Here is a 24,327-nt window from a genome sequence, read left to right on the forward strand (position 1 = left end):
TGAATTTCCTCAGTCCAGAGAGAATGTCTGTCCAGTTTCCAACTGGTTCAGCCTAGCCAGGTTAGACTAACTTGCAAAGGTTGAATCAATTCAGGCTCAGGCTTTTTGAATGTCTGTCCTTAGCCTTTTTGGTGAGAAGTTCATAGGAAGAGCAGTAACACTTAATGCTCCTTACCCACCAACCATAGGAGGAAATCTGATAGGCCTTTCCTGGTGGTACAAGGTGAAAAATTTCATTTTTGAAATGCTAAAACAAGAATGGGCAGGAACTGGATACAACACATTTGTAGATGTTTCCTTCAAGATTGTATGTCTAAGGTGAAATGGAAGAGATGGATAGTGATAGATAAACTTCTTAGTGTTGAACATGATCTACACCAACTTAAAGTTATTGAGATAAGCAAGTGAGGACTAAGTCCCAAGGAACTTAAAAAGCTGGTGCAGAAATATGCCAAGTCAATTATAAATAACTTTACCTAGAAAGGGGAATGGAGCAAAAGAAAAAATATAGTTGAAAAAGAGTTGCTATTCATTGTATAAACAGGGAAAGCAGCCTAGACAGAACGAAAACATTGGAATGTAGTACTATAGTTGTCAAATGGTAGGTGTATTGTGCACTTACCTTTCTTAGTGCTCTGTTTCATTGTTTCATCTCTTTGATGCATTTACTCTGGCAGTTTTTGCCCTCACACAGTATATTGGGTTAAAGGAACTGATGGTTGAAGTGTATTTAAGTCTCTTTTTAGCCTTGTATTTCATTCATGTTTTGCAATACTAAGTTGTTTTCCTTTCCTTTGCCATAGGTAAATCTGTTAGATAAATTTGTGCAAATGCTGTGGTGGGGAAAAATCTTGCAATAAAGACTTTTAAAAGGGAGAAAAGCAGAGAGTTAGAAACAATACAGAGGAGGTTAAAAGCAATAACTAGATTATTTGAATATTTTTGTGACTATATTTGTTGATACATTTTTGTAGAATGAATTTATTTCTGGAAGTAGAGAAGCTGGAATCTGATTTATCTCTGTGGAAATGGAAATATGAAGAACTGAGACAGTCTAAGATGGAGAACCTGAAACAGGTATGTTGGCAAAAGAGTTATGGGGAACACAGAACAACATTGAAGATGTGGACAAGTATAATAAGAGAATGTTGAATTTGCATAATTCAGGGAACAACATGACAAGGAGCTACCTTGAAATTTTCTGTTTAAAAAAAAAAAGTCTATGTTGTTTGAAATTTAGTTGTGTGAGGAGTCTTACTACTGAACTTGAAAAAGAACTATTTGAAAGTTGAGTAAGAGGGTCTTAGACGGGACCACTTCCATACATTTTATGTACGTATTCTAACTATTACAGTGCTAGGATTTTTCTGGCTGCTGTCAAAAATGTATACCATGCACATTAACTACTTTTTATGTTTTAGAATCAGTCATTGCTTACTCTACACTTATTATATGCTACTTTTGCATTGCTGCAAGATTTTTTTATATATGCATGTTATCTGTGTTTGAAATCTGAGGTAATTTAAAAGCTCATACTTTTGGTGATATGGTTTCATGAGTCTATGTATGTGTTCGTGCAGGCTTTTAGGTATTTTTGAGTTTTTAAATGTTCTCATGGTTAGTTTAGCAAAGTTTTTGAAAAAGTTTTACCTGGGTGATATCCACTTGTCTATAGGACTGAAAGATACAGGTGTTAAGGATTGAGATTTCATGGGTGTTTTTATACATGCTTTGGGGACGGAGAGGGGCACTTTAATTACAGCAGCTCTGGGAGCTGCTCTAATTAAAGCACCTGCACAGGACACTAATACAGAAAACATGGAGGCTTCTGGAGTGCACTAATTAGCATGCTCCAGAAGACTCAATTAATCACGTCTGCTCTGATGCCGTGTAATTACAGTGCATTGGAGCTGCCTGTGCACACCTACAGGTGATGTCTTAAAATGATTTGGAATAATTGTTTTGCTCTAGCTGTAGTCTTAAATGTAAAACTAGTGGTTATTCATCTTTCTAAACATCTCAGTATAGCATGTAAAATACAAAAAAGCTTTACCCTTCTGATCTACTAATGCAAAGAGCTGGATAAATATTTTTTATTTCTGTTTTTTTATTAACTGTAATTTTTTCACAAAATTCACATGTAGGGAGGAGACATGAAAGGATTTTATAAAGTATCTTGAATAGTTTTATGTGAAAATATTGAGAGAGGAAGTTTTGGAAAACAAACGTTTTTACAGACATTTTCAAAATCTTGCTTCAGCTTTCAGAGAAGTCAAAATGTTCTTTTTTGTCTTGGAAACACATATGTTTTAAGGGTTACAAAATTAGGAGGAGCTTTGGTTAAACCACAGGTCTCAGCAAATGGTACATTTTAGATTGATTCACAATGATTTTTCTATTAGATTTTGTTTAATCAAAGTAACTCTGTAAGCTTCTCTCAACAACACTTCTTGGTTTGACTTAAACCCACTTTTCCCCAGTGTTGACCACCAAACTAAGAAAATTATTATTCACATATCTGTACTAGCTACTCCCTCTCTCTCTCTCTCTCTCTCTCTCTATATATATATATATATATATATGTTAAAATATCTTATCTATTTTCATATTAGCTCCACCAATTTATGGATTCACTGGACTTGGTTCAGTAATGTTAATTCAGCTATGCATGAAGGGAGCTGTATGTTGAACCCTTTTTTCTCACTTTTTTGGCTATCTACAGTTAAGTTGTTGTCCTTGTGGGGATAATGCATCATTCATTGTGGTTTAGAGTTCAATGTTTGGGGAAAAAAAACAAATCCCTTCTACCAACAATAATAAATATTGGCCACTATATCCTGTGGGATTTGGTGAAATACTGAAACAGACTCATGCACAGTGCTTTTCAAGGATGCTTGTAGGGCAAGTGAAGTTTATTGTTGTGAACTAACAAATACAATTGGATATTTTCCATGTCCTTAACTTTGAGAGTCTAATGCTTTGGTTCAAATTTAGGTGACATGTCCAGATCATTTTTTACAAAATCTCAAAAATCCTGAGAGCCAATAAATCCCAGTTTTTTCAAGGTTCATGCCACTTAAAATAGTCACATTGCTGTAAGTGACAATTAGTGCTTTGTTTCTTTTAAAAGACCAAAATCCAACTAATCTCACCTGGCCTAAGCAATAAGTAAAGGAGTACAGAAACTTTAAAATTATCATACTAAAACATAGCCAAGTTCAGTTGCAAGAAGCATATTTGCATATCTTAAAAGCAGGAGACACAATCTGCTTTTGTCTGTGTGTGTGTTTAAAGCTTCACTGAATCACTGCAACAGTGTTTAAAAATTATAAACCAGTTTCTAGCCTTCAATTAGAAGAAGCTCTGACAATAAAAGTAAAACAATTTTGATATAATATTGAAGAAGGATAGAGCATTATGATGCCTGTACAGTAGATACAGCACTGCATCTGTCCTGGTCAAAGTCATAAGCCTGAGACAACTCATTTAGGGAATAGCAATTAGGAGTCTTGAGTTCTTTTCACCAATTTTCCATTGTGCAATCACTTTGTGTCTGTGCCTTCCTTTATTCATTTGTGAAATAGTTGTAATTGTATTTTTTTGTTACAATGTTTGGGACAGATGGTGTGGTGGAGGGACTGTATTTTTATAAAAAAGGATATATATTGTTGGTTTGAATGAGTCCTGTGGCGATGGGCACCATAGCACATGCCTGTGAATGAATGAATAAATAAATAAATAAGTCCTTCTTCTGACATTGATGTTCATCCCACCTTAACAATATCCCTTTCACACCAGTTTGCTGGTCTCTTCTAGCCCTCCTGGAAAACATGACGGCTATGACAAAAGGAGCTAATATGGTTTTAGCTGAAAGTTACATGCCAGGCCTGACATCTGTGACATTAGATGACTGTGCACTCTTAGACAGTTATTGCTTTTTGATTTTTTCCCTTTGAACTCTTCAGTGGTTATATGGAATATCACACGTACAAGAATCAGAGGTAGCTATGTTAAGTCCTTGGAACTCTTCTTAAAAATGCAAAATTAGAAGCAATATACCAGGAGTCTTCAAACAAGGAACAATCTTTGGAAGTCTGCTGTGGAAGATTTATATTCTACAGTTCTTGTTTTTCTACCACAAAATTGTTTTCACATATTTCAGTGTTCTGATAAATGCTACACAGCAAGCATTGTACACTTTTAGTAGTTTTCAGTGATGGGGTTTTTTTTTAGCAGTCTTAAAGCTAAATAAAACATAATTTTTACTTAGTAATTTTACAATAAATTAGAAATGGAAAAAATATGTGCATATACTGCTACTTGCCACTGGTGTGCAGTGTAGACTTAAAAATGCTTCAGTAGAGACTAATACCTTTTCATTTATTTAAGTTAATTCTGTTTTTGAGGCAGTTAACAAGTTTAAACTGCAGAGCATAAACTCTTAACTGAGCATATAAGTTAAGAGTTTAAACTGCACCTTTTACTCTGGCTTGTCTAATTTTCTGAAACAGATTTTTTTTAAAGTCAGTTCTCAAAACAAATGATAAAAAAAATCACCAAAACTGGCACTTAATGCCAACAGGAGTACCGATACTGGGAGAAGTGCCTGGAACCGAGTGGACATTGCCATGAAATGAATAAGCGTTCTTCTTTAGTTGAGGCATATTTACAAGGAAGCATCAGGATGCCTGACCTGTCACTGCTCTTCATGTTCTGTGTATAAATAGGAGAGTCAGAACCTGATCACCAGCTGTTGATCTTTGTGCAAGTTTAGTGCTAGGGAAAATCTCTTTAAATGTCTTTCAAAAAAAGTGTTCCAATCTCTACATGCTTTAAATGATAACTTATGGGTCTCTCTACATACTTCTTTTGATTTAAAAAAAAAAAGCTAAGACAGCTGAGATGTAATAGTTTTTCCTGGTAGGGAAAGGAGGACGACAATGCACTGGATGAAGGTGCTAGACGTTTAATCTTTCTATACGTCTCAGAATAGGAACCTAAAGTTGGATCCACAAAAATTTCAAAATTTGAACCATGAGAGAAGCTAACTTCACAATTGTTCTCATAATGATGGGTATCTATACAAACATGAGATTATCCCCTAGTACAGTGATGCTTTAGCCACCTGATAGATACTTCCAGTAATCCATTCCAGTAAAGTACATACCAGATTTCAGCATAATATCACATTTAGAATGCTAGAGAATTCGTGTTGTTTTCTTACAGCGTTCAGAAACATAAGCAGTGGTGCATGATGAAGCATCAGGGGCTGTGACGCCAGCAGTAGCACCTATCTTTTTGTGACCTTCTCCACCCCCTTCCTGGGGTTAGTGCCTGGGCCTGGTATGCCAGTTATTCCCCTTTGTTACAGTACTGATGGCATTTATAATTTGCTTTATGTTGTTGCATGGTGTTATGGCACTTTCCCCTAAACAATACATTTTATCTTAACCTGGAAGAAAATGATTATCAATAAAAATGATACGCTAAATGACAATATGTTCAACTATCATAACTATTTCTTTAGTGTGCTGGTTTCAGGATAAATTTGATCCAGGAATCACAGAGGAGTCCCTAGTCATTAGTCTACATGACCGAGCCAAGGTCAACGGTTCTGGGAAACTTTTGTTATTGTTTGAAGATTGTGATATTCAGAGTTCTCATGAAACCAGATGACAGCCAAGGTGAAATAAGTGGAGTCTAGTTCACCTCATATCAGTGGCTGCATCTAGTGTCATTTGTAAGATAGAACTGGAAAGGCAGAAAAATCACATATTTTGCCTGGGCTAATGCTTTGTCTTTCTATATTAATAGACCAAAAAGAGTTCTAAGCCTCAGTAAAATATTACTGTTCAACAACCACATGATTGTGCCAATGGTTTAATAACTGTCTTAAAAGGAGTACCATGTAGGTGCTAAAAGAGTACCATGTAGATGCTAAAAAGAGTACCATGTAGCTGCTTTGTCTTCCTAAATTACTGTAGTTTACATATAATCTAGTAGTGGTAAAACAACAATGTCTGGAAATGTTGTTCCAATCCTTCTTATAAGAAGAAATTTACAAGAAAGAAAGCTGCTATTCTATCTGTATATAAGGTTGCCAATTTGTCATCCCTTTTTTATACCAATGAATATAGAACTAGCAGAGCTCCTTTTCCTGTCTAGCATTAGGCAGAGTTTCCATGAGTAAATAACATTTCACTATACCTGATTATAATAGAAAGCAGGTAGTTACTATCTTAAGAGCACTAGTTTGGTTGGTTTACCTGAGCCTTCCCCTATTCCATAGATCATGAAACTTAGAAATGATGACAAGACATACTAGCTCACCCTATAGCCCGTGTGGAACTTTTTGATTATGTTCCAATGGTATGGTTAGCATATGCTGGCTCTTTTTCATTCAGAAGGTGCCTGCTTACTGGACTGCAGTTAGGCCCCCCTAGTATAAACCCCATAACTCTTTTCCACTCAGAGCACCAGCTTCAGCAGGAAGGTTTAGTCCATAGCCTTCATACTAGGAGTCTAAGCAAATGAGAGATATGGGTTAAAACCCCTTGTTTTTGCATTATTTGCAAAAAAAGATACGAGCCAAAATCAAATAGAATTCCTGTTTTTAGTTTATTTTATTTCTTTTTCTACTCTACTCTTGTATATTGTTTCATTGTATCTATTTTTAATATTATCATATACTATGCTTTTTTTTAATTTTGTTTAAACTGATAGAATATGTAATTCTCTAGTATGCTTCTACCAATAGCTGCAGATTGGTAGCCTTCCCCCATTATTTAGATTTTGGTTTCCTTTGGTTGAAAAGCCATCAATTTCTCCCCACAGGAATTTTGAAAGATAAGTTTTAATTTAATTTATATTTGACCAGCTCTTGTCATATATTGTAAGGCTTAGCTGGAATAAGATGCTTTTCATGAATAAATACCCATTCAGGTGAGTGTCCATTTCCCAACTTAACCCTTAATGTTAAACCTAATTACTAATGAACAGGGATCCAGGTCTTCTGTTTGCTGTGGAAAAAACACATTTTCTCCTTTAACAGAGAAAAACATGGATGCTGTCCTTTAAAGAAGAAAAATACAGGAAACTGTGGGTTTCCCCTTGCAGGCTGGCAGAGTTTTGGCCTGCAAGGGGCTGCATGGGGCTGGGGGAGGGCGGATGCAGGGGGCGCCACATGTACATGTGTACACACACATGCACATAGCAACCAGGCAGGGTGGTGGAGAGCAGTTCCCGCAGCTCCCTCCAGGTAAGTCTATGGAGGTAGGAGGGGAGGGGGTACAGTCAACACATTGGGGGGTGAGGGATCACAGCCAACATAGTGGGAAGCACAGGCTTCCCAAGATTTCTGCACCCACAGTTGGGCATGGGGTGCGGGGCTCAATTGGGTTGGACCAGTTCCAGGCAGGAAGGTGAGGTACCTCCTGTCCAACTGGCAGCAGCAGGTGGCACAACTCCATGCCACCACTGCCACTGCCCCTCATCTTGATGGCTATGGTGGCACTGCACTCCCTCCTGTACCAGTTCTCTTCCACTGTGCCACGGAGGTGGCTCCTGCCTGGAGCTGCTTTGATCTTGCTACAGCCCTGTACCCTGCTGTGGGTGCAGACATCTTGGGGGGCACATGCTCCCCCACTCCTCCATGCATCACCTGTGCTCCTCACCCTCCTGTCACGAGTGAGGAGCACCAGTAGGGCCAGGGGGCTGTGGGTTGGGAGTGAGGCGCAACAGCACAGGCAGGGCAGGACACTGGCATATCAGTGCTGCTCAGCACCACAAAACAGTGAGGAAGACAGCTGCAGCTTGGCCCACATCCTGGTGAGCAAAAGAGGCAGGGGGAGCTTTGATTTTCCATGATAAAAAATAAACAATGCCAAAACATATAGGTATTTAGAGTTTATTTTATTATAATGATTTGAGGCACTAGTAGGCTTCCAAAATGCTTTAAAGTTGTAAATATATCAGTAAAACATTGTGTTCAACTGATACCTATCATACCTGTATATGGAGAGCGCCATTTCATTTTAATTGTGGAAAAACGCATATTTAGGGGAATGGGTTAGCCAGAGAACTTGGGATTTTTAAACAGAGAAAACCAGGATCCCTGCTAATGAGCTAGAAATATAAGGAAACATAAGACATATCTACCGTACCTCAGTTCCTATACTTCTGCATGATTTACATAACTGCCTTGGCAGGACTTCTGAATATTATTGTGTTGTATGCCTCCACTTTTCAAGTCATACAGGCAGCTCAACCCCATTTTATAATTTAAATTAAATCAGAATACTGATGTTATTCTCCTGGTTTCAAAAGATTTTGCCAGGATACATTAGGAAACGACAGATGGATCAGCAGATGGTAGAGCTCCACAACTGGAGAAGCCCCAAGCATTTAGTGCTGTGATAATTCAGAGGTATTTTCTCTATATTCCTGTGATCCAGATCATACAGAGAATTCACATGAATTTTGGGATTTTTTTGGTAAAATTGTGCATTTGCTGCTTATGTAAATACACTTTGCTACCTTAATCAAGCATGTAGGGGGCAGGGGCGGGGAATAAAATCAGATTTGTTTTAGAAAAAGAAGTTTGTTTTTGTCAGGCATAATCTACACTCAAAAATGTTGTATCACTTTCAGATCAAAAATAAAACTTGCTTTTTGGGGAGTGGGGGAGAAAGTTGCAGTAAACCAATCAAGCATTATTCTTATGTTTAATTTGTTCTGTGAATTTGTCTTTTCAGTCTTTGTGCTTAGGAAGGTTAACTGAGTGACAGTTAGATGAGTGCCTTTGAGCTCTTGCATTGCATTTTCAGTTTCTAATTAAGACAATGGGCTCAACTTTAGGGGGGAAAAATCATGTTGTTTTGTTTATTTAAAGTCAAATGTCTGCTCTCATTTAGACTTTTGGAACAGCTCTGCTTTCTGTAACAACCCCTGAAGTGAAATTGTTCAAAGCTGAAGCTGCTGAAGTCAATGGGATTGTTTTGATTTTAGTGGGCTTTGAATAGAGTCCCAAATTGGGTTGGTAGCTGACAACAGGATAGAATTTATCCCAGAAGACTCTTCATGGGCAAGGGTCATTTAATAACTAAATTAACTTTCTTTTTTTTTTTTGGTGTGCCCTAGATAGATTGGGTAGGAAGTGCCCTCTAAAACACATTGCAGTATGTGGTTACAGGCACATAGGGTCCTGGGGGCATGCACACAATGGGATGATTACCATGTTCTAAAACTGGCTCATTTAGCTGCCTGTGTGTGTCAGATGGTAGAAGATTGAAGGTACTGTGTTCCACCATGAAAGCATCCAGGTGGACAGTAGCGACATGTAGGAGGTGTCTCAGGGGGTGTGCATGCACCCCCTGAGAGCTCTGGTGCACCCCCTGACAGGCTGCGCTCTCCGCTTAGGCGATGGGCAGGCAGGAGCACCAGTGCCCTCTTTGCGAGCACCAGACGGGGAGTGGGCGTATCAGGTGAAGCACCGCAGCCACTTCCCGGTCGGCGAGATTGGCCACGGGGGATCTCCCCTCCCCGCCCCCCCCAGTCACTGACAGGTCGCTGGTGGGGCACATGCCCATCTGACTCAGGTGGCACCAGTCGCCCATACAGTGGAGACAATGTTATATGCAGTCTGGGGGATGCAATTATAATCTCCTTTACAGTTATTCATGTAAACTTAATGCAACATCTTTTGTATTCAGTTTGCACTACCTTAACTCAGACTTACAGAAGATTAAGTACAGATCATTTGTTATGATTTTTGTGACTGCAGAAATCAACATCTACAAACTCTAATATGGATTCAGGGGATTCTATGAATCTCATACTGAAATAAATTAATTTATGCTACAGTCTCCATTTTGAACTGTTAAAGAGTTCAAGAGTAGCTAATTAAGAGAGGAGCTATGTAATTAATTTGTGGAAGGGAAACAGCACAGAAAAATACTAATGCTTGTGTAGGGCAGTGTTTATTACTCTCTTTATACTAGTTCTGTTGGCTGATAGTGGAGAAAAATATTACTGGTAGTGCCACAAAGGGTACCTTTCTATACCATTTTAGTATTACAACTGGCTTGATAACTTGCAATGAATCAATTGGTATGTTTGTTGTTTTCTGCTTTTGCATTATTCATGTATAGATAACAGGTTTGAAAGCATCCATTTGTTCAATTATTTGTAGAAAAAATTCTACAAATAATTCTTGGTCTGAAGATTATCAGTCATATTATTTTAAATATTTGATCAAGTTTTTGTTCATGCAGTGTTTCTGTTCCCTGGTTAGATAAATACAATTCTTAGAATCAGATTTCCGTTATACAGTAAAATCCCTGTTATTCGTCACGAGTCAGGAATTGGGAGTGCTGGGTATCTAAAAATGCTGGTTACCTGAGGCTGGTAGTTGTCGGCCAGATGTGGATGGGGGTGGGTGGGTAGGGTGGCAGCTGCATGTGGAGTAGGAGGCGGGGGTGGGGGGGTGGTTGCACCCAGAGCACCTGCAGCACAGGGTGGTGGATGGTGGTGGCAGCCACTGAATGTGAGCTTCCCCCCCACTCCTCCCCCCTCCAATCCATGTCTGGCCAGCCAACCAGCCGGAAATTCCAGTTAATAGAGTGTTCCAGTTACTCAAATGCCAGATAACAGAGATTTTACTGTATTTGGTAATATTCACTTAGGTTTTTTCTGCTGCAGTGAAAATATCACTTACAAGAATAATCATAAAAAAGAAGGGAGCAAAGGCACTTAAAGCAAGCTTTGTTTGTTCATGGCTTTATCATGATGCTATTCTTGATATTCAGTTCTGTTAAAATAGGTTAAACTGGAATTTGGGACTTATGGAATATCTGATGTTCAACATTGCTTAGTGTGCCACAGTTTGGCTCGTTTACAGTTACACACAACATACCGAGAAACATCTCACTCTCTGTCTGCTTTAGTCCATAGGCACGATGATATTGTTCTCTTATGAACACACCCACTGAAGTACTGTTAACCTGAAAGTCTTTAAAGGCCTTCTATTCTAGTCTCCAATACCAAACACTTTTTTGCTTCAAAGTTAAACTGGAAAGAAAGATAGGAGGTTATAACTTTGAAGAAGGACTCTTGTGGTTTGAACTGAGAAGAGTGACCTAAGTGCCACTTTATAATGACTCACAATAGATATTCACCCGCTTTTATGAAACAATATGCCATGCTCTGAAAACTAATTGTACTGGTGAGTTGTTGTGAGGTAATTTTTATTATTTTTGTAGCTTTGGTATTCACAGTTAGCTGTCATTGGTGGTAACTATACAACTGCTGAACCTTTATTTTTGGAGGAATTTCCATTAGGAGCTTACAAATCTCAGCCAGCTACTCTGCAAGACCACCAAAGCATATGAAGGACCTCAGAATGTAGATAATGAGGCTTTGCTTTACCTTATGAAGTCCAGTACCACGTCAAGTATGGCTGTCATCTTTTTTTTTTTATTTTCTCCATTCTTGTGAGTTTTGGGGCTGTCTCATAACAGCAGTGTTTTTGACTTTGCAGAATTCACTAAACAGTTAAATTCACCAGAGGATTCATTTTTAGGAATACTCTTTATGTATGCAAGAAACTTTTTTAGTCAGTAACTTAGTATGCATTCATTTTAGGGAGGGAATATTGTCTAAAGGTAGAAGCCTATTTTAGGTACTATTGTCAATTGTCACTGACTCATTCTGCAACCTTGGGGAAGATGGGGATTCTCTTTGTGCCTCTGTCATGGTGTCCCTTCTCTGCTCTATCACTCTTCCCTCACCACTCTAGGAGGGCATTTGCTTGGGACTACTCCAGCTTTGCCAGCCCTGGCATGGCTTCTAGAGCAGGGGATGGAGCATTGCTTTTTTCCTACTCTGATATCGTGGCCTTTTGGTCACCAACTGTCCCTGGTTGGGGCAAAGACCACACAGCCAGAGTTTCTCTTCCACCTTCAAAGACACAAATCTAGTCTACACAGCACAGAACACCCCAAAATTAACTCAGCTGTTCCCTTTCCAATCTCCCAAACTCCTGAGTCCCAAAGCTCCTATACTGGTCTTTCTCCAGACCGTTTCAGCCAGGATGGTGGTGCTGGTGGTGCCAGGGTTAGGTGTCTCTTGAAGTCTCTGTCTTGTGTACATCCTACATCCCATTGCTGTCTCTTTAACCATTCTTTTCACTGGCAATCGACATTATAAGAACATGAGCACTTATAACAGAAATGTTATAGTAAAACCTATAGTTCAACACAGACTTTTTTTGTATATTGAGTACATAAGATAACATCCATCTTGTATAGGTGCTGACATAAAATTTGTAAAGTGTTTTTTTCGTGAGTGAATAAATAGAATTTCTTAGATATTATAAGTTTACATATCTGCAGCTACCAGGCTTTGCTTAACAGTTAGTCAAATAAGTCTCTACAAACTACTGAAATAGTTCCAGGCAGTGTTTTCTTACCTAATACTTCTATCACTTTATTAAATAAGATATGGGTAGTAGGAATGTGCAAAATGGGCCATTTGATTTGGATTTGAATTCGGCCCAAATCAGGGACAGTAATTTGATTTGTTGATTAGGATTACAGTCCTGATTCAATTCAGCCAAATCCGAATCTGAAGAGCCCAGGGGGCACCAGTCGCCAAGCTGAAGGCGTTCCCCAGCAGACCCAGAAATGGACCGGAAGTGTTACTGGTCCACTTCCAGGTCTGCTGCCAAGCACACTAGGGACCCCCCCACTCCCCACACTCCTGTGGGATGCTCCATCTGCCCCAGCATCTCAGCATTTACAAGCCACCTGGTACCTTGAGATATGTAGAAAAAAACATTTAAAGCTGTGTTTTTTGTCCGAATCATTCAATCTTTCTGAATCTCTCTGAATTGATTGGGAGGGTTCCAATTCGATTTGGAGAAATTAAAGGGTCTCCTGATTCGATTCAGATTCAAAGATTCAGCCGCTGAATTGAGCCAAATCTCTGCCAAATCGAATCAGGAACTGAAGCTCCACACAACCCTAATGGGTAGCTTTCCTTAGCTATATTGAAGAGTGCTACAATTCATTCTGCTGAAATTAAGGGTTGTTTGCATGATGCATGGCAGTTCCACAAGATGTTAGAGATGCCTGAGTTAGGTACTCCATTTCCATGCCCAGGCTATATTACCTAAGCATTTCACCCAGCATATCTGACTTTTCGCCAGAGCAAATTAGCTTAGGCTGTTTCTGGTATCAGAGCTATGCCAGGTATCACACACTGGGTTGTATGGGTATAACTTAGAAGTAAAACTTGTGAAGGTGACTACAAACTGAAGTTACTGAGATCTCTTAAAATCATGCTGAACACCATTACTCTCCCCTTTCTTTAATCACATCTCTTATCTTTTATCTTAAATTGTAGGCATTCTGTGGCAGAGACTCTTTTAAATTTATTTACTGCACATTGTTCAGAAATCTGCAGTAGACCACTCAAGTCAGAAATCCAAACTTGTTTATCCTTGGTTTGGAAAATTAAGATTCTTTTAAGACTTGACCATGGTATTATTTGCTGTCTAATAGAGAAGGTGACTTCTACTGATTTCAGAGATTCACACAATTTTTTTTCCAGACATAGAAGCACGCTGTCCAAAAAGAAAAAGTAGTTTTATCAGCTGTTTGATAGCATGATAGATTGGCATTATCAAACTCAAGTCCCTAACAACTGTTAGAGAGACTATGGTAAATGGCTTTTAAAGAAACTCATGAACACGCACACCACTGACACAATTGCCCAATCCATTTAGTTCATGAACATCCCTTCCCCTCCCCACAAAGACACTTTTCTCTATCATTTAAATATTACTTGCATGAAAAGGGCAATAGGCACAATTTATTACACTTTCCAGTACTGTTTTTGAAAGAAAACTTGTTCTCAACGGAGACATGTTACACCCTCTTTGAAATGTAAACCAAAAGTCTATTACTGAACCCTGAAACACATGGGGGAATTAGTGAACAGGCTTTTAGATTCTCATAAAGCTAAAATGTCATTGAGGCAAATTAAAGGATGAAAGCTTGTGCTTTGCTTCAGATCTTTTGGTTAAGAATGCTCCAAAGCAGCTGCCCTTCGAGATTTAAAATTAAATTAGAAGAAATAATTGCTATAATCCCTTTGCCTAAAACAATCTTTGCCATTTACATAGGTTTTTGAACACAGTTTGTGTAATCTTTTACTGCTGCCACCCCTGCTGTGTATTTCTGTCATAATCCAATCAACTACACGAAAAGCATGCTAATGTTTGTAAAAATCCCATTTGAAATGAACATCAGGGACTCCAATTTCCCTACCCAGCTGTGGAACATAAAAATGAAGGTGTGATTTCTGCGCCCCCTGCCCCCCTCCCCCCAACCCACAGATACTGTCTAGGTCAGAAAAGAAAGTTTAATATATGGATTTGTGTTTGTTTATTCTGTTGGATGAAAATCTCACTTTTTCTTGTATATTAGCAAAGACGTCTCTTTTGTGGTTTTGCAGATAGAGAAGTGCTGATTCTTCAAATAAGTGATGTCTTGTCAAGTTCTAAGGATTTTAGTTATTGTGAGTCATTTATCTTTTTTTTTTTTAAAGGAGGTCTTCAGGGATTAGTCAACATTAATTGTTTCTTCACTGAGGTTGGAACATCCTTAAAGTCCACTAAAACCTTATAGAACATTCATTTAGATTATTCTTGGTTTGGACTATAGTCATTTATATGCAGCTTTAGGCAAAAAAAATAAAATGCAGTTAGAAAATTAAATCATACTAATCCTGTTTTAAATATCATTTACACATAGAAATATATCTAACTGTGCATATTATACAACACATTTTGAAGGAAAATGATTTCAAATGTTGAGTGAAAAGGCTTTTGGAAGGTGATATGCCACATAATGGATTTTAAAAGATTTTATATTGTAGCTGCAGAAATTAATAGTTGTATGATCCATTGCCAATATTAAACACAGGATACAAAATTAAGGATTATACCTGTACAACAGATCTTACAACTAAAGACAAACATTTATTAAAGGATGCACCAGCATTCCCACAGAAAATGAATTAATTTTCCTATTCAAGCCTGAAACTCACAAAGGCACTTTAACAGGTGTTTACATCCATTGCTTCAGGCCTCAGGCATTGTCAGGGAAGATTTAACCCTATAATCCAACTCCTGAAGTTAGAATACTCTTTTTGGATAGAAGTCTTCGAATATGTGAGCATAGTGGAAAATAGAGAGCGTATTTGCAAATTATTATTAGCAATTTTCAAGGAATGAGTGCACCTTTTAGAAGCATGGGATAGAAGCTAGGGATTGAGCCAGACTAGAAAAAATGGTGCTGTATATCATCAGGGTTCATCACTGGTGCAGCTACAACAGTGCCAAATACAGAGAGAATGTTTTAAAGCTGTGCAATAGAAACCTACCCTGAATCATAGCACTGTGTCAAAAGTTCATGTAGTCTGTCAGTCTAACTATCAAATTAGCCCTGTTGCTCTCATGGTATAGCTGCACTAGTGATAGTAGTTTCTATAATAATAAAAGGAGTACTAATTCTAAAGGGAAGATCAATCCTACACTTGGGAGGAGACTCTAACATAAATGTGTCCCCCTGTTTGTAGAATGAGTACAAACTATAAATGCTTCTTCTGTAGATAGAAGTGTAATAGGATAGGAGTGGAGTGAAAGTAATTGATGTGCCTACTTAAAATATGTATTTTTCTTCTAAAATACCATAAGACTGTTTCAAAGTCTGGAAAAAGCAGGGGAGGATGGAGGTGGTGGGAGGGGCAGGGAAGCAACCTGGAGAGATGGATGAATTAAAGTGTTGCATTTAGTTTCCAAATTTGAAAAATTCTTCCTGCTTCTGGGTGCCTCTGGGATTTGTAGTCCATAGTTGCAGCCAGCAGTAAGTTGGAGTGGGGGAGGGGTCTTTAACCCCACCTCCCTGATCCCAGACCCAGGATTTGCTGAGGTTTGCTTGGCGGGGAGGGGGACAGTCCTCCCCTCCCCTCCCCTCCCCGCTTCAGACTGGGCTGTATCCCCAGCAGGACTTGCCCTCCCCCAACCTCTTGTCAGCCATCCCTTACTGCTCCAGCTAGGGAGCATAGGGACAGGGCCAGCGCAGCTCTCTGGAGTAGACAGCACAGCCCAGCCCCGGGTTGAAAAACATTCTGGGATGCTGGGGGCTATGATGTAACTTGAACCAGGAAGGGGTCTGGGACAGAAATTTCATAAACCAGTTTGACCCAAATCAGTTAAGTCTGATGCTATGTTCAACCAGGTTTATCTTAAACCAGTTTCAACCATTTTGAAACTGGTTTATGTGCCCTGAACTTGTGTTCTGTTATAGGTTTAAACCAGTTTCTGATCAATTAAACCAATGTATGTGTGACTTCTGCCCCTATCCCTGTTCTGTTGATTTATACTAGATTTAAACTGGTTTCTGATCACTTAAACTGATTTATACAGGTTTCCCTCACTTTGTGCGGGTTCTGTATGTGCAAATTGGCTCTTATGCGATGATCCTATTTATAACAAAAATTCGTTATATGTGAAGTAAATTCACTCTTATGCGACTGGTGTGGTGGAAGCCCTCAGTTAGCTGCTTTGTGCAGTGCATAGTGGGAGTGACGCACACCAAATTATAGTCTCCTGTTTGGATCTGTGCTCTTCACTTGCTGTCTGCGATACGTGTTTCTGTAGTTGCCATCCCCATTATGGCTTCTAAGTGTTCCGCTAATTTATCTCCTGTTCCTCTCCCTGGTCCATCAATGAAGCGCAAGAGAACTTCACTAACAGTAACACCCTTCACCACCCTCTCTTCACACCAACTAAATATTCACCACCACCTTGTGCTTGTGTGTACTGTCTGCTGTTGGTGAGTACCAAAATTGTCTTGTAAAAGTGGTAGAAATGGGTCTGGGGGTCAGTACAGTCGAGGTCTTGAAATGTATCCCTATTTGTTACATTGTAAAGTGGGTTCCCTTTATGCGAATTCGAGTTATGCACCTTTTCCAGCAATGCATGTACAGTGTAAAGTGAGGGAAACCTGTGTATAACTTCTGTCCCTAGCCACGGTGTTTTGAAAATCCATACTATTTATTGATGTTTGAAGTAAATATCAACAGTTATCCTTGAGAATCAAATGTGAGATTTTTTTTCCCCAGTGGTTTTATCACTGCATATTTTTGAGTAAAGAGAAATCAGCTTTAAAAACTAAGATCTAAAATTCAGGTAATTTTAAAAAAATTAAAAGGAGTAGAACTAAGAAGTCTTCTAGGGACTGAAAGACTTGCTTCTAATTTAGGATTCTAAATATTATTTAATATAGGAAATTAAAATGATTTAAATGGAAAAAAAAATCAATTTATGCAAAAGCACAAAACTAAATTCCCTTCCTGATGCTAAAACAAATAAAATAAAATATTTACTTTGGAACTTGAAAGGAATACCAACCCAATGCCACATCGCAGCAGATTTTACTTTAGATGCCTTTGGTGCTGCAAAATCTGGGAACCAAGGCTGGAAATGAAGTCTTTATAACTGGAACTGGTGTCTCCCAGTTCAAATCCATAAAGTGATATATCGCTGCAGTGACTACTGTTTATGCTTATCATGTATATCTTCTGGTGCTCCCTGCCTTTCTACAAACATCTGTTATATTGTGTTTTACATAAACTCCTTCCTTGAAACAGAATTTTTGTACCGTGCTTAGCACAATGGGAGGTCTGGGACACAACTGGAACCTCCAGATTCTATCGAGTGTATATAAACTTACTAATAACTACAAGTCATGTAACAACACATATCATGGATGCCCATAAGGGCCTAAATCCCTTTCCTTCTTACTGTCCAAGAACCGTTTTGGCAGTCTTCTAAGACATGTCCAGAGACAAACCTTTTTAACAAGTTTTCTGTTAAACAGTAGCAATCCATTATAGGTGACTGATTAGATGTATCTAGTCTAATTACAATGACCTTGTAGGGTGGCAAAAGGACTGTCATTATCTCTGCCTGTGTAGTATGCCATCCTTATAGGAGTGTGATGCTTGCTTTGAACTATGTCATACATCTGAATTTGTATTGATGAAATGGTGTATTTGTCATGCCAAATATTACTATTTGATAGCAATAGTATTAGTGTTGAAATGCAGTTTTTCTAGTATTTAATCTTTTCCCTGATAGAAATTATTGACGCCAGTAGTTTAGAACTACAAATAAAAAGTTATATTTTAGATGTATTTGAGGATATTAACATTGTAGTGCATGTTTGCTTTTGTTTTGTTTCCATTTTGCCTCCTTACTTTGGCAAGTGCCCTTCATCAGCTAATTTCTTTTCTAGAGGAGAATAATTTCCATTGAGAGAAAAGATGTTCTCTTCCCTTCCACATCTGTTCACATCCCTATAAAGTCCTACGAATCCATTAATAAAGTTTTATGGGAAAGAGTTTTGATGACATTATTAGTGATGGCTGGCAAAATTAAGACTTGTTCTAGTTACCCAAACTCATGAGTGGTACCAAGTGAAATTTTGTTTGTCTTTCGATTTAACAAAGCTTTGTTTGTTTGGAAGTGGGTTACAGTGTGTTGAAAATGTTACAATATGATTTAGATTTCTCTACTCATACAACTTAAATTCATTATTAGTCTGACTGTATTATATGTTGTCAGGGAGAAAAGTAGACCATGTATTATACAAACTACTTCAATAATTTTGCAAAAATATAGCTACCTAAGTGTATCAAACAGACATAGAGGAAGTAGAAAAAAAATAATCAGTGAGGAGAAATATCCTTTCGAGAAAGTTATGGATCAGTCTTTTTCATTGGGTAAAAATCTGGGGGGTAAAAGGCAACATAACAGGTAGTGTATAATCGTATGGTGTCCATAGGGAAAAAAATAGAGGAGGATGTGGCTATTTACTGTGAATTCCTTCTTTGTGGTCTGTGCAGTATTGATAAAAACATGAAAGTGCTTATTTAAAAATTTGATAAACAGATGACAATGAGAGTAGGAAATAAAAAACTAAGTAGCATATTACAAAAGACTGGTAGCATGAAATAAGCAGTAAAACTATACAAATGAGAGTTATCTAATTTAATTGAAAGCTTAATCTATCTCCTTGAACACACAGCATTTATCCAGTTTTTTAATTTTTATGCTTTCGTTCTCTCTTTGTAGGAGGCTTATCATAAAAAATGGCTAGAGATATCTTGTCTGTCATCAGTCAGTATGAAATTTAACTATGTTTAAATGGACTCTAGACTATATGGGAACTTTGTTTTTTGGGGATTTTTTTTTTTCCTAAGAAAATATACTTGGGACAAAGTCCACAATACAGATGCATTTTAGTAGGCCAGAAGAATTCTAATGATCAACAGTGCTATCTGCCAGTGTGCAAACAAAAGCCAATATTTATCTGAAAATAGCAGCCAGTGAATGTTTAAATGACCTTAAAATAAAAGATAAAGAAATGAGGGATCAGTATATAACAATAATTTGACTGAAATAGAAATATACACAGTTGTGATACTACACAGTCTTGTAGGACAATATCTCTATCTTATTCCAAAGGTCCTGCTATTGCTTCTGAAATTTAATTGAAAGGACTTTGTTATAGCCTTACATTTTTATACAGAAAAGGAACAAAGAAAGGGTTTTTGTTTTGAAACAAGGTGGCTTTCCAGCTCTGGTTATTACTAAACACGGTGTGTGAAATTGATCCAATGTGCAAATTAAATAGTTTATCACTTAGACTGATGGTTTCAATAGTCTGCTTCCAACTTGAAGTTGGAAAAGGCATTAATGCTGACTGTTTTATCACAACTACTTCAATATACATTGATTTTGATTGTTAAGTGATATTGTTCATGAACAAACATTAACGACGCTTTCATGTTGTTGTCTAGTATGGACAAATTCACCTTTTAGAGCTCTTGCTTGCAAATAAAATGCACAGAGATAATTGTTTTGAATATCTCTCTAACTAGAACAGGAGATCAATACATATAAATGTTTGGGTAAATTATTACTTCTAGTAAGGAACCAACTCATTGGCACATTTTGAAGGAGGTGGTGGTAGGCAACCAGTCATCTTTTCCATGCACTCTTGTCCCAGTTTCTCTTTGTGGTTAAATTTTATGAATTTAATACATACCTCATTGCTTATGAAGAGGACAGATACTATGGCTATTTTATATATGATTCAGGAATCTATAGTTCGTCTGTTGACCTTTAGCTTTCCCTCTCTGTAATACAGTTAGCTGAAGTGAACAATACAAAGCACGGGGTTTTGTTTTTTGTGGACTGGAAATGAATCAAATTACATGCTGCTGAGATTATTGAGGCTTAATTCAACAAGGTGCTTAGGCATATGATAACCTTTTGACTATGGTGTGGTTACTTATGGCTATGCATGCACTTTAGTACATCAGAATTTTGCTAAATCAGGACCTTATTTGATTACCAAGCCAGCCACTCTATGTAGACAAAAGCACTGTACCAAATGTGTTGTACCCTGAACCTGCATGAACTTCACCTAAGGAAAAGTTCATGCATCCAAAACTCATTGCAAGATCAGGACTGAGCAGAGATGGAGCAAGATGGGGCACAGTGGTGCCATCACATCCCCCTTCACTGTCTAGAGGTCCCATCTTGGCTGCCAGATGCATTTACCCGTGAGCTCACTCTGTGCGTGCAGTAAGCTCTCAACTGCCATTGCATCCCTCCTTTTTGCCATCCTGGATCTGCTACCTGAGACGAGCATTTTTCTCTGTCTTACTCTCACCTACTTGAAATGAATAGCTACCTCTTAGCAAGTTTAGCAAAGGGACAAAGCCTGAACGCCCAATAAGGAACCAATAAGGTTCCTTGAGAAGCTTTTAATACCTTGTAATTTTATAATTAATAAACACTTTTTACTCGTGAAAATGGTGCATCTCCTATCAAAACAGAAACCAATCCCACAAAACTAAACTAAAACAACTGGAACCTAAAAAAAAAAAAATTAAAAATCACATTCATTATATACATGATAAGTATATTATTCAAATGCAAATGTATAGACTGAAATATATTTAAACATGTAAATATATGAATAAATATTGTCTATACAAAATAAAAGCTGAGAGAGAGAGACCAGTTCAGAATAGCTGTAGTCATAATTGTGAGAAGTTGTTTCTCCTAAATGGTGTAAAGAAATGTCAAGGCAACGCAAGAACCACCCACTTCTGTTTATTATGCAAATAGAGCAACCAGCTGTAGGGTAAAGAGATTTCCATTCTTCGTTTCAGGCTATGAATATTGGGAGTAATGACATTTTTAAAAAGCTATTTAAATTGTTATGTATGTATGTGTTAATTTACAAAAAACTGACATTTCCATAAGTTTAGGAAAAAGTGTCCTTTTTTGAAATATTTTTTTGTAAAATAGAAAATGATAATTGCATTGCCAGATTAGTTGACATCTGCCAGTGAGAATGTTTATTACATAAGTTATGATGGTATTTCATATTAAATTAATAGTTTTTCCATTATATTTTGGCTTGGATAGATACTGCATTGTAAACAGTAGTCTATAAGTTATGTCCTCCATCTTGCAATCACTCACTCATATGCTTAACTTTACACACTTCAGTGTTTCCATGACGTACACACACATATTTTATTAAAAGTGTGTGCACAGGTCAAGACTCTGGTATGCTTGAGACTTTATTAGGTAACTTTATTGGCAGATAATATGCTATTGGCAAGAATTCTGAGTGGAATATTTGTATAGGAATCTAGGTCTTAGGAGTCCATGGTTATTATTTATTTTTTAAGTAGCATACTCCCCTTTGAAACTGCTTTTTCTTTTGGGATTTACTGCCTTCTCATAGACTTCATGTGCATTTAGTGTGTTATCAGAGGGTTTTTTTAGAGTTTTTAGTTTGTTTAATATAGTGTTAGGGTTACCATATTTCCAGCAGCAATAAAGAGGACACTTGGGGGAAGGGAGGAGGAGAGGGGTGAGGGGCATATAATTAGCAGGGGGGGCAGTGATATGCCTGTGCCCTGCCTTAGCCCCTCACTCCTAAGCCCCTGCTCCCACAGCCTCCTGCCCCGCAGCCCTGTTAGTGCCCCATGCTCTGGACCTGCTGCCCCCTGCTCCACTACCCCTGCCGGTGCCCCTCACTTCTGACCTGCAGCCCTGCTGCTCAAGCAGTGCGTGTGCGCGCATGTGTGTGTGCGCGCGCACACACACACACACACACACACTCTCTTTCTTTACTTGGCTTACTGGGGCCTGTGTGGGGACCATGTGACCCCTGACAGCCAGTTACATTGCCCTCTACTCCCAGTTCCAAGCAGCCAGCCTGGGAGAGTAGAGCGAACAACAAAAAACCCGGACATTTGCTCTTATTTTAAAAACCTGCCCAGACGCAGCACACAGGGCCAAAAAAGAGGACAAATCCAGGAAAACCTGGCGGTATGGTAACCCTAGTGTAGCTTATTGGTTCTGTATATTTATGCATTTGATGTTGATATTATTTAGAGCTAATTTGAGGGCTGGGCTGGGCTGTCTGCTCCAGAGAGCAGGGCTGGCCCCACCCCTTTCCTCTCTAGCCAGAGATCCAGTTGGCGAAGAAAAGGGGTGAGAGACTGCAGCCTGGAGACAGCAGTGTCTGCCTGGCTTCCCCTTACCCAGCCTTCCTCTTGCTTGCTGCTCAAGCAGTGATTCCCCACTCTTCCACAGCAGGGACCCCAGCTGATATCTTCCACACTGCCGTCACGCTAGCTAATGCGGATAGGTGTCTGTGTGTGTGTCTCCAATTTCACTGGAACAAAGGCAGAGAGAACAGTGCCTGCTTAGGGCTTTCTGGAGCTAATCAACAGGTCAGCTGGTAATGTCCCTCCGTTCCTTCCTTGGAAATAGCTGTTTAAGAATAGCATGAACTAATGAGAGAGGCTTTGTTTTCCTGATGTTCTGATAAGCTGCCTGCTGGCTTGCTTGCTTCAAAGGCTGCAATCTGTCAGTGTTCAAGAGGGGACAGAGAGAGGTCTGAGAAATTACCTGGTTTGCAATGAGTGCAGTGCCTGTCACTGCTGCAGACAGTATGAAGAAGTAGGGAGAGGGAGATTGAAGTGCTCAGTATCATCAACAGATGCATGCACTCAACACAAGCAGTCTTCCCTCCTAAAATCCCCTGTCCCTCCTCCCCACTGCCTTTTGCCTCACAGTGCTAGCCAGGGGCTGGGGGCCAGGGGCTGGCAACACTCCCATCCCTTGAGCAGCAAGCCAGGAAAAGCCTGGTGAGAGCTGCTTCCCCTACCAGCCCCTTCAGACATACCCCGGCTGGGAACCGTGCAGACCAGGGTAGGGGTTTAAACCCCTCCATAATCATAACATCCTGCTGGGGCCTGGCCATGTCCCCCTCAGCTCTGCAATGTGAAAGGGAAGGGAGGGCTTGCTTTAGCCCGCACCCTTCCAGACTGAGCCACTGCAGGCTTGAGCCTCCATTTCCTGATTCACAAGTGAATGTCTATCCACTTGCAAATTTGTTCAGTCTCTGCAGGTTAGATTAACTTGCAAAGATTGAATCAATTCAGGCTCATGCTTTTTGAATGTTTGTCCCTAGCCAAGGTGTCATGGATACGAAAACTCATTAAGCCACAAAAGACCTGAATGACTGATCATACAGAAATTAATAATAATTCTAAAAAAAAGTAAAAATTCTAGCAAGCCAGGTGAAAAAAAAAAGTTGAGTTTAAATGGTAGAAAGCAGAAACATCTACTCTTTTTAATGGAAATATTGTGAGGATAAATTCTTAGATTTTTTTTTCTGGAAAAACCTTGAAGTGCTGTTGTCTGTCAAAATTGCCCTTGCATTGTATGGCTCTGAAATATATATGCATATTAAAGCCAAGTGTTGACAGCCTCTTTAGTTTTAATTGGTTTCCTAGATACTTGTTAGTATAACCTGTCACTCACCATCTTTTATGCCCATGAACTCTGCTTTCTTTCTTTTAAGCTTCAGACTGTCTATTTGCATAAATGTCAACAGGTGTGCACAGAAGTGTTTGATATAAAAATTATACTCCTAGTCCTATTAGAAGGAGAAAGCTTCTGAAGAACTATAGCATGGTAGAGATTTCTCAACATACTCAAAAATTTTCTCAGTTTTAACTCTGTTGAAATAGGCAGGGCTATATCAATAGAAATTGTCTGGAATCCTTTGGGCCAGTGTGAAACTCTCTGTTAGTGAGTTACGTGCTAATAATATTAAAGATGTTCAAAGCATTTTGGAATTTCAAAATTTTAATTAGGAT

General features: G+C 38.7%; 1 protein-coding gene across 6 annotated transcripts in view; it reads left to right on the forward strand.

Annotated features, from left to right (window-relative positions):
* The window catches only part of CCDC102B (coiled-coil domain containing 102B), a 411,063-nt gene that overhangs the window by 59,345 nt on the left and 327,391 nt on the right, over positions 1-24,327 (forward strand). For all 6 annotated transcript variants that reach the window (XM_014606758.3, XM_019490626.2, XM_019490620.2 and 3 more), the window contains one exon: positions 975-1,077. In XM_014606758.3, coding sequence (XP_014462244.1) covers positions 975-1,077 — 103 coding nt within the window. The remainder of the gene's footprint in view (positions 1-974; positions 1,078-24,327) is intronic.

Source organism: Alligator mississippiensis, chromosome 3 (assembly GCF_030867095.1).
Source record: "Alligator mississippiensis isolate rAllMis1 chromosome 3, rAllMis1, whole genome shotgun sequence".
NCBI lineage: Eukaryota > Metazoa > Chordata > Crocodylia > Alligatoridae > Alligator > Alligator mississippiensis.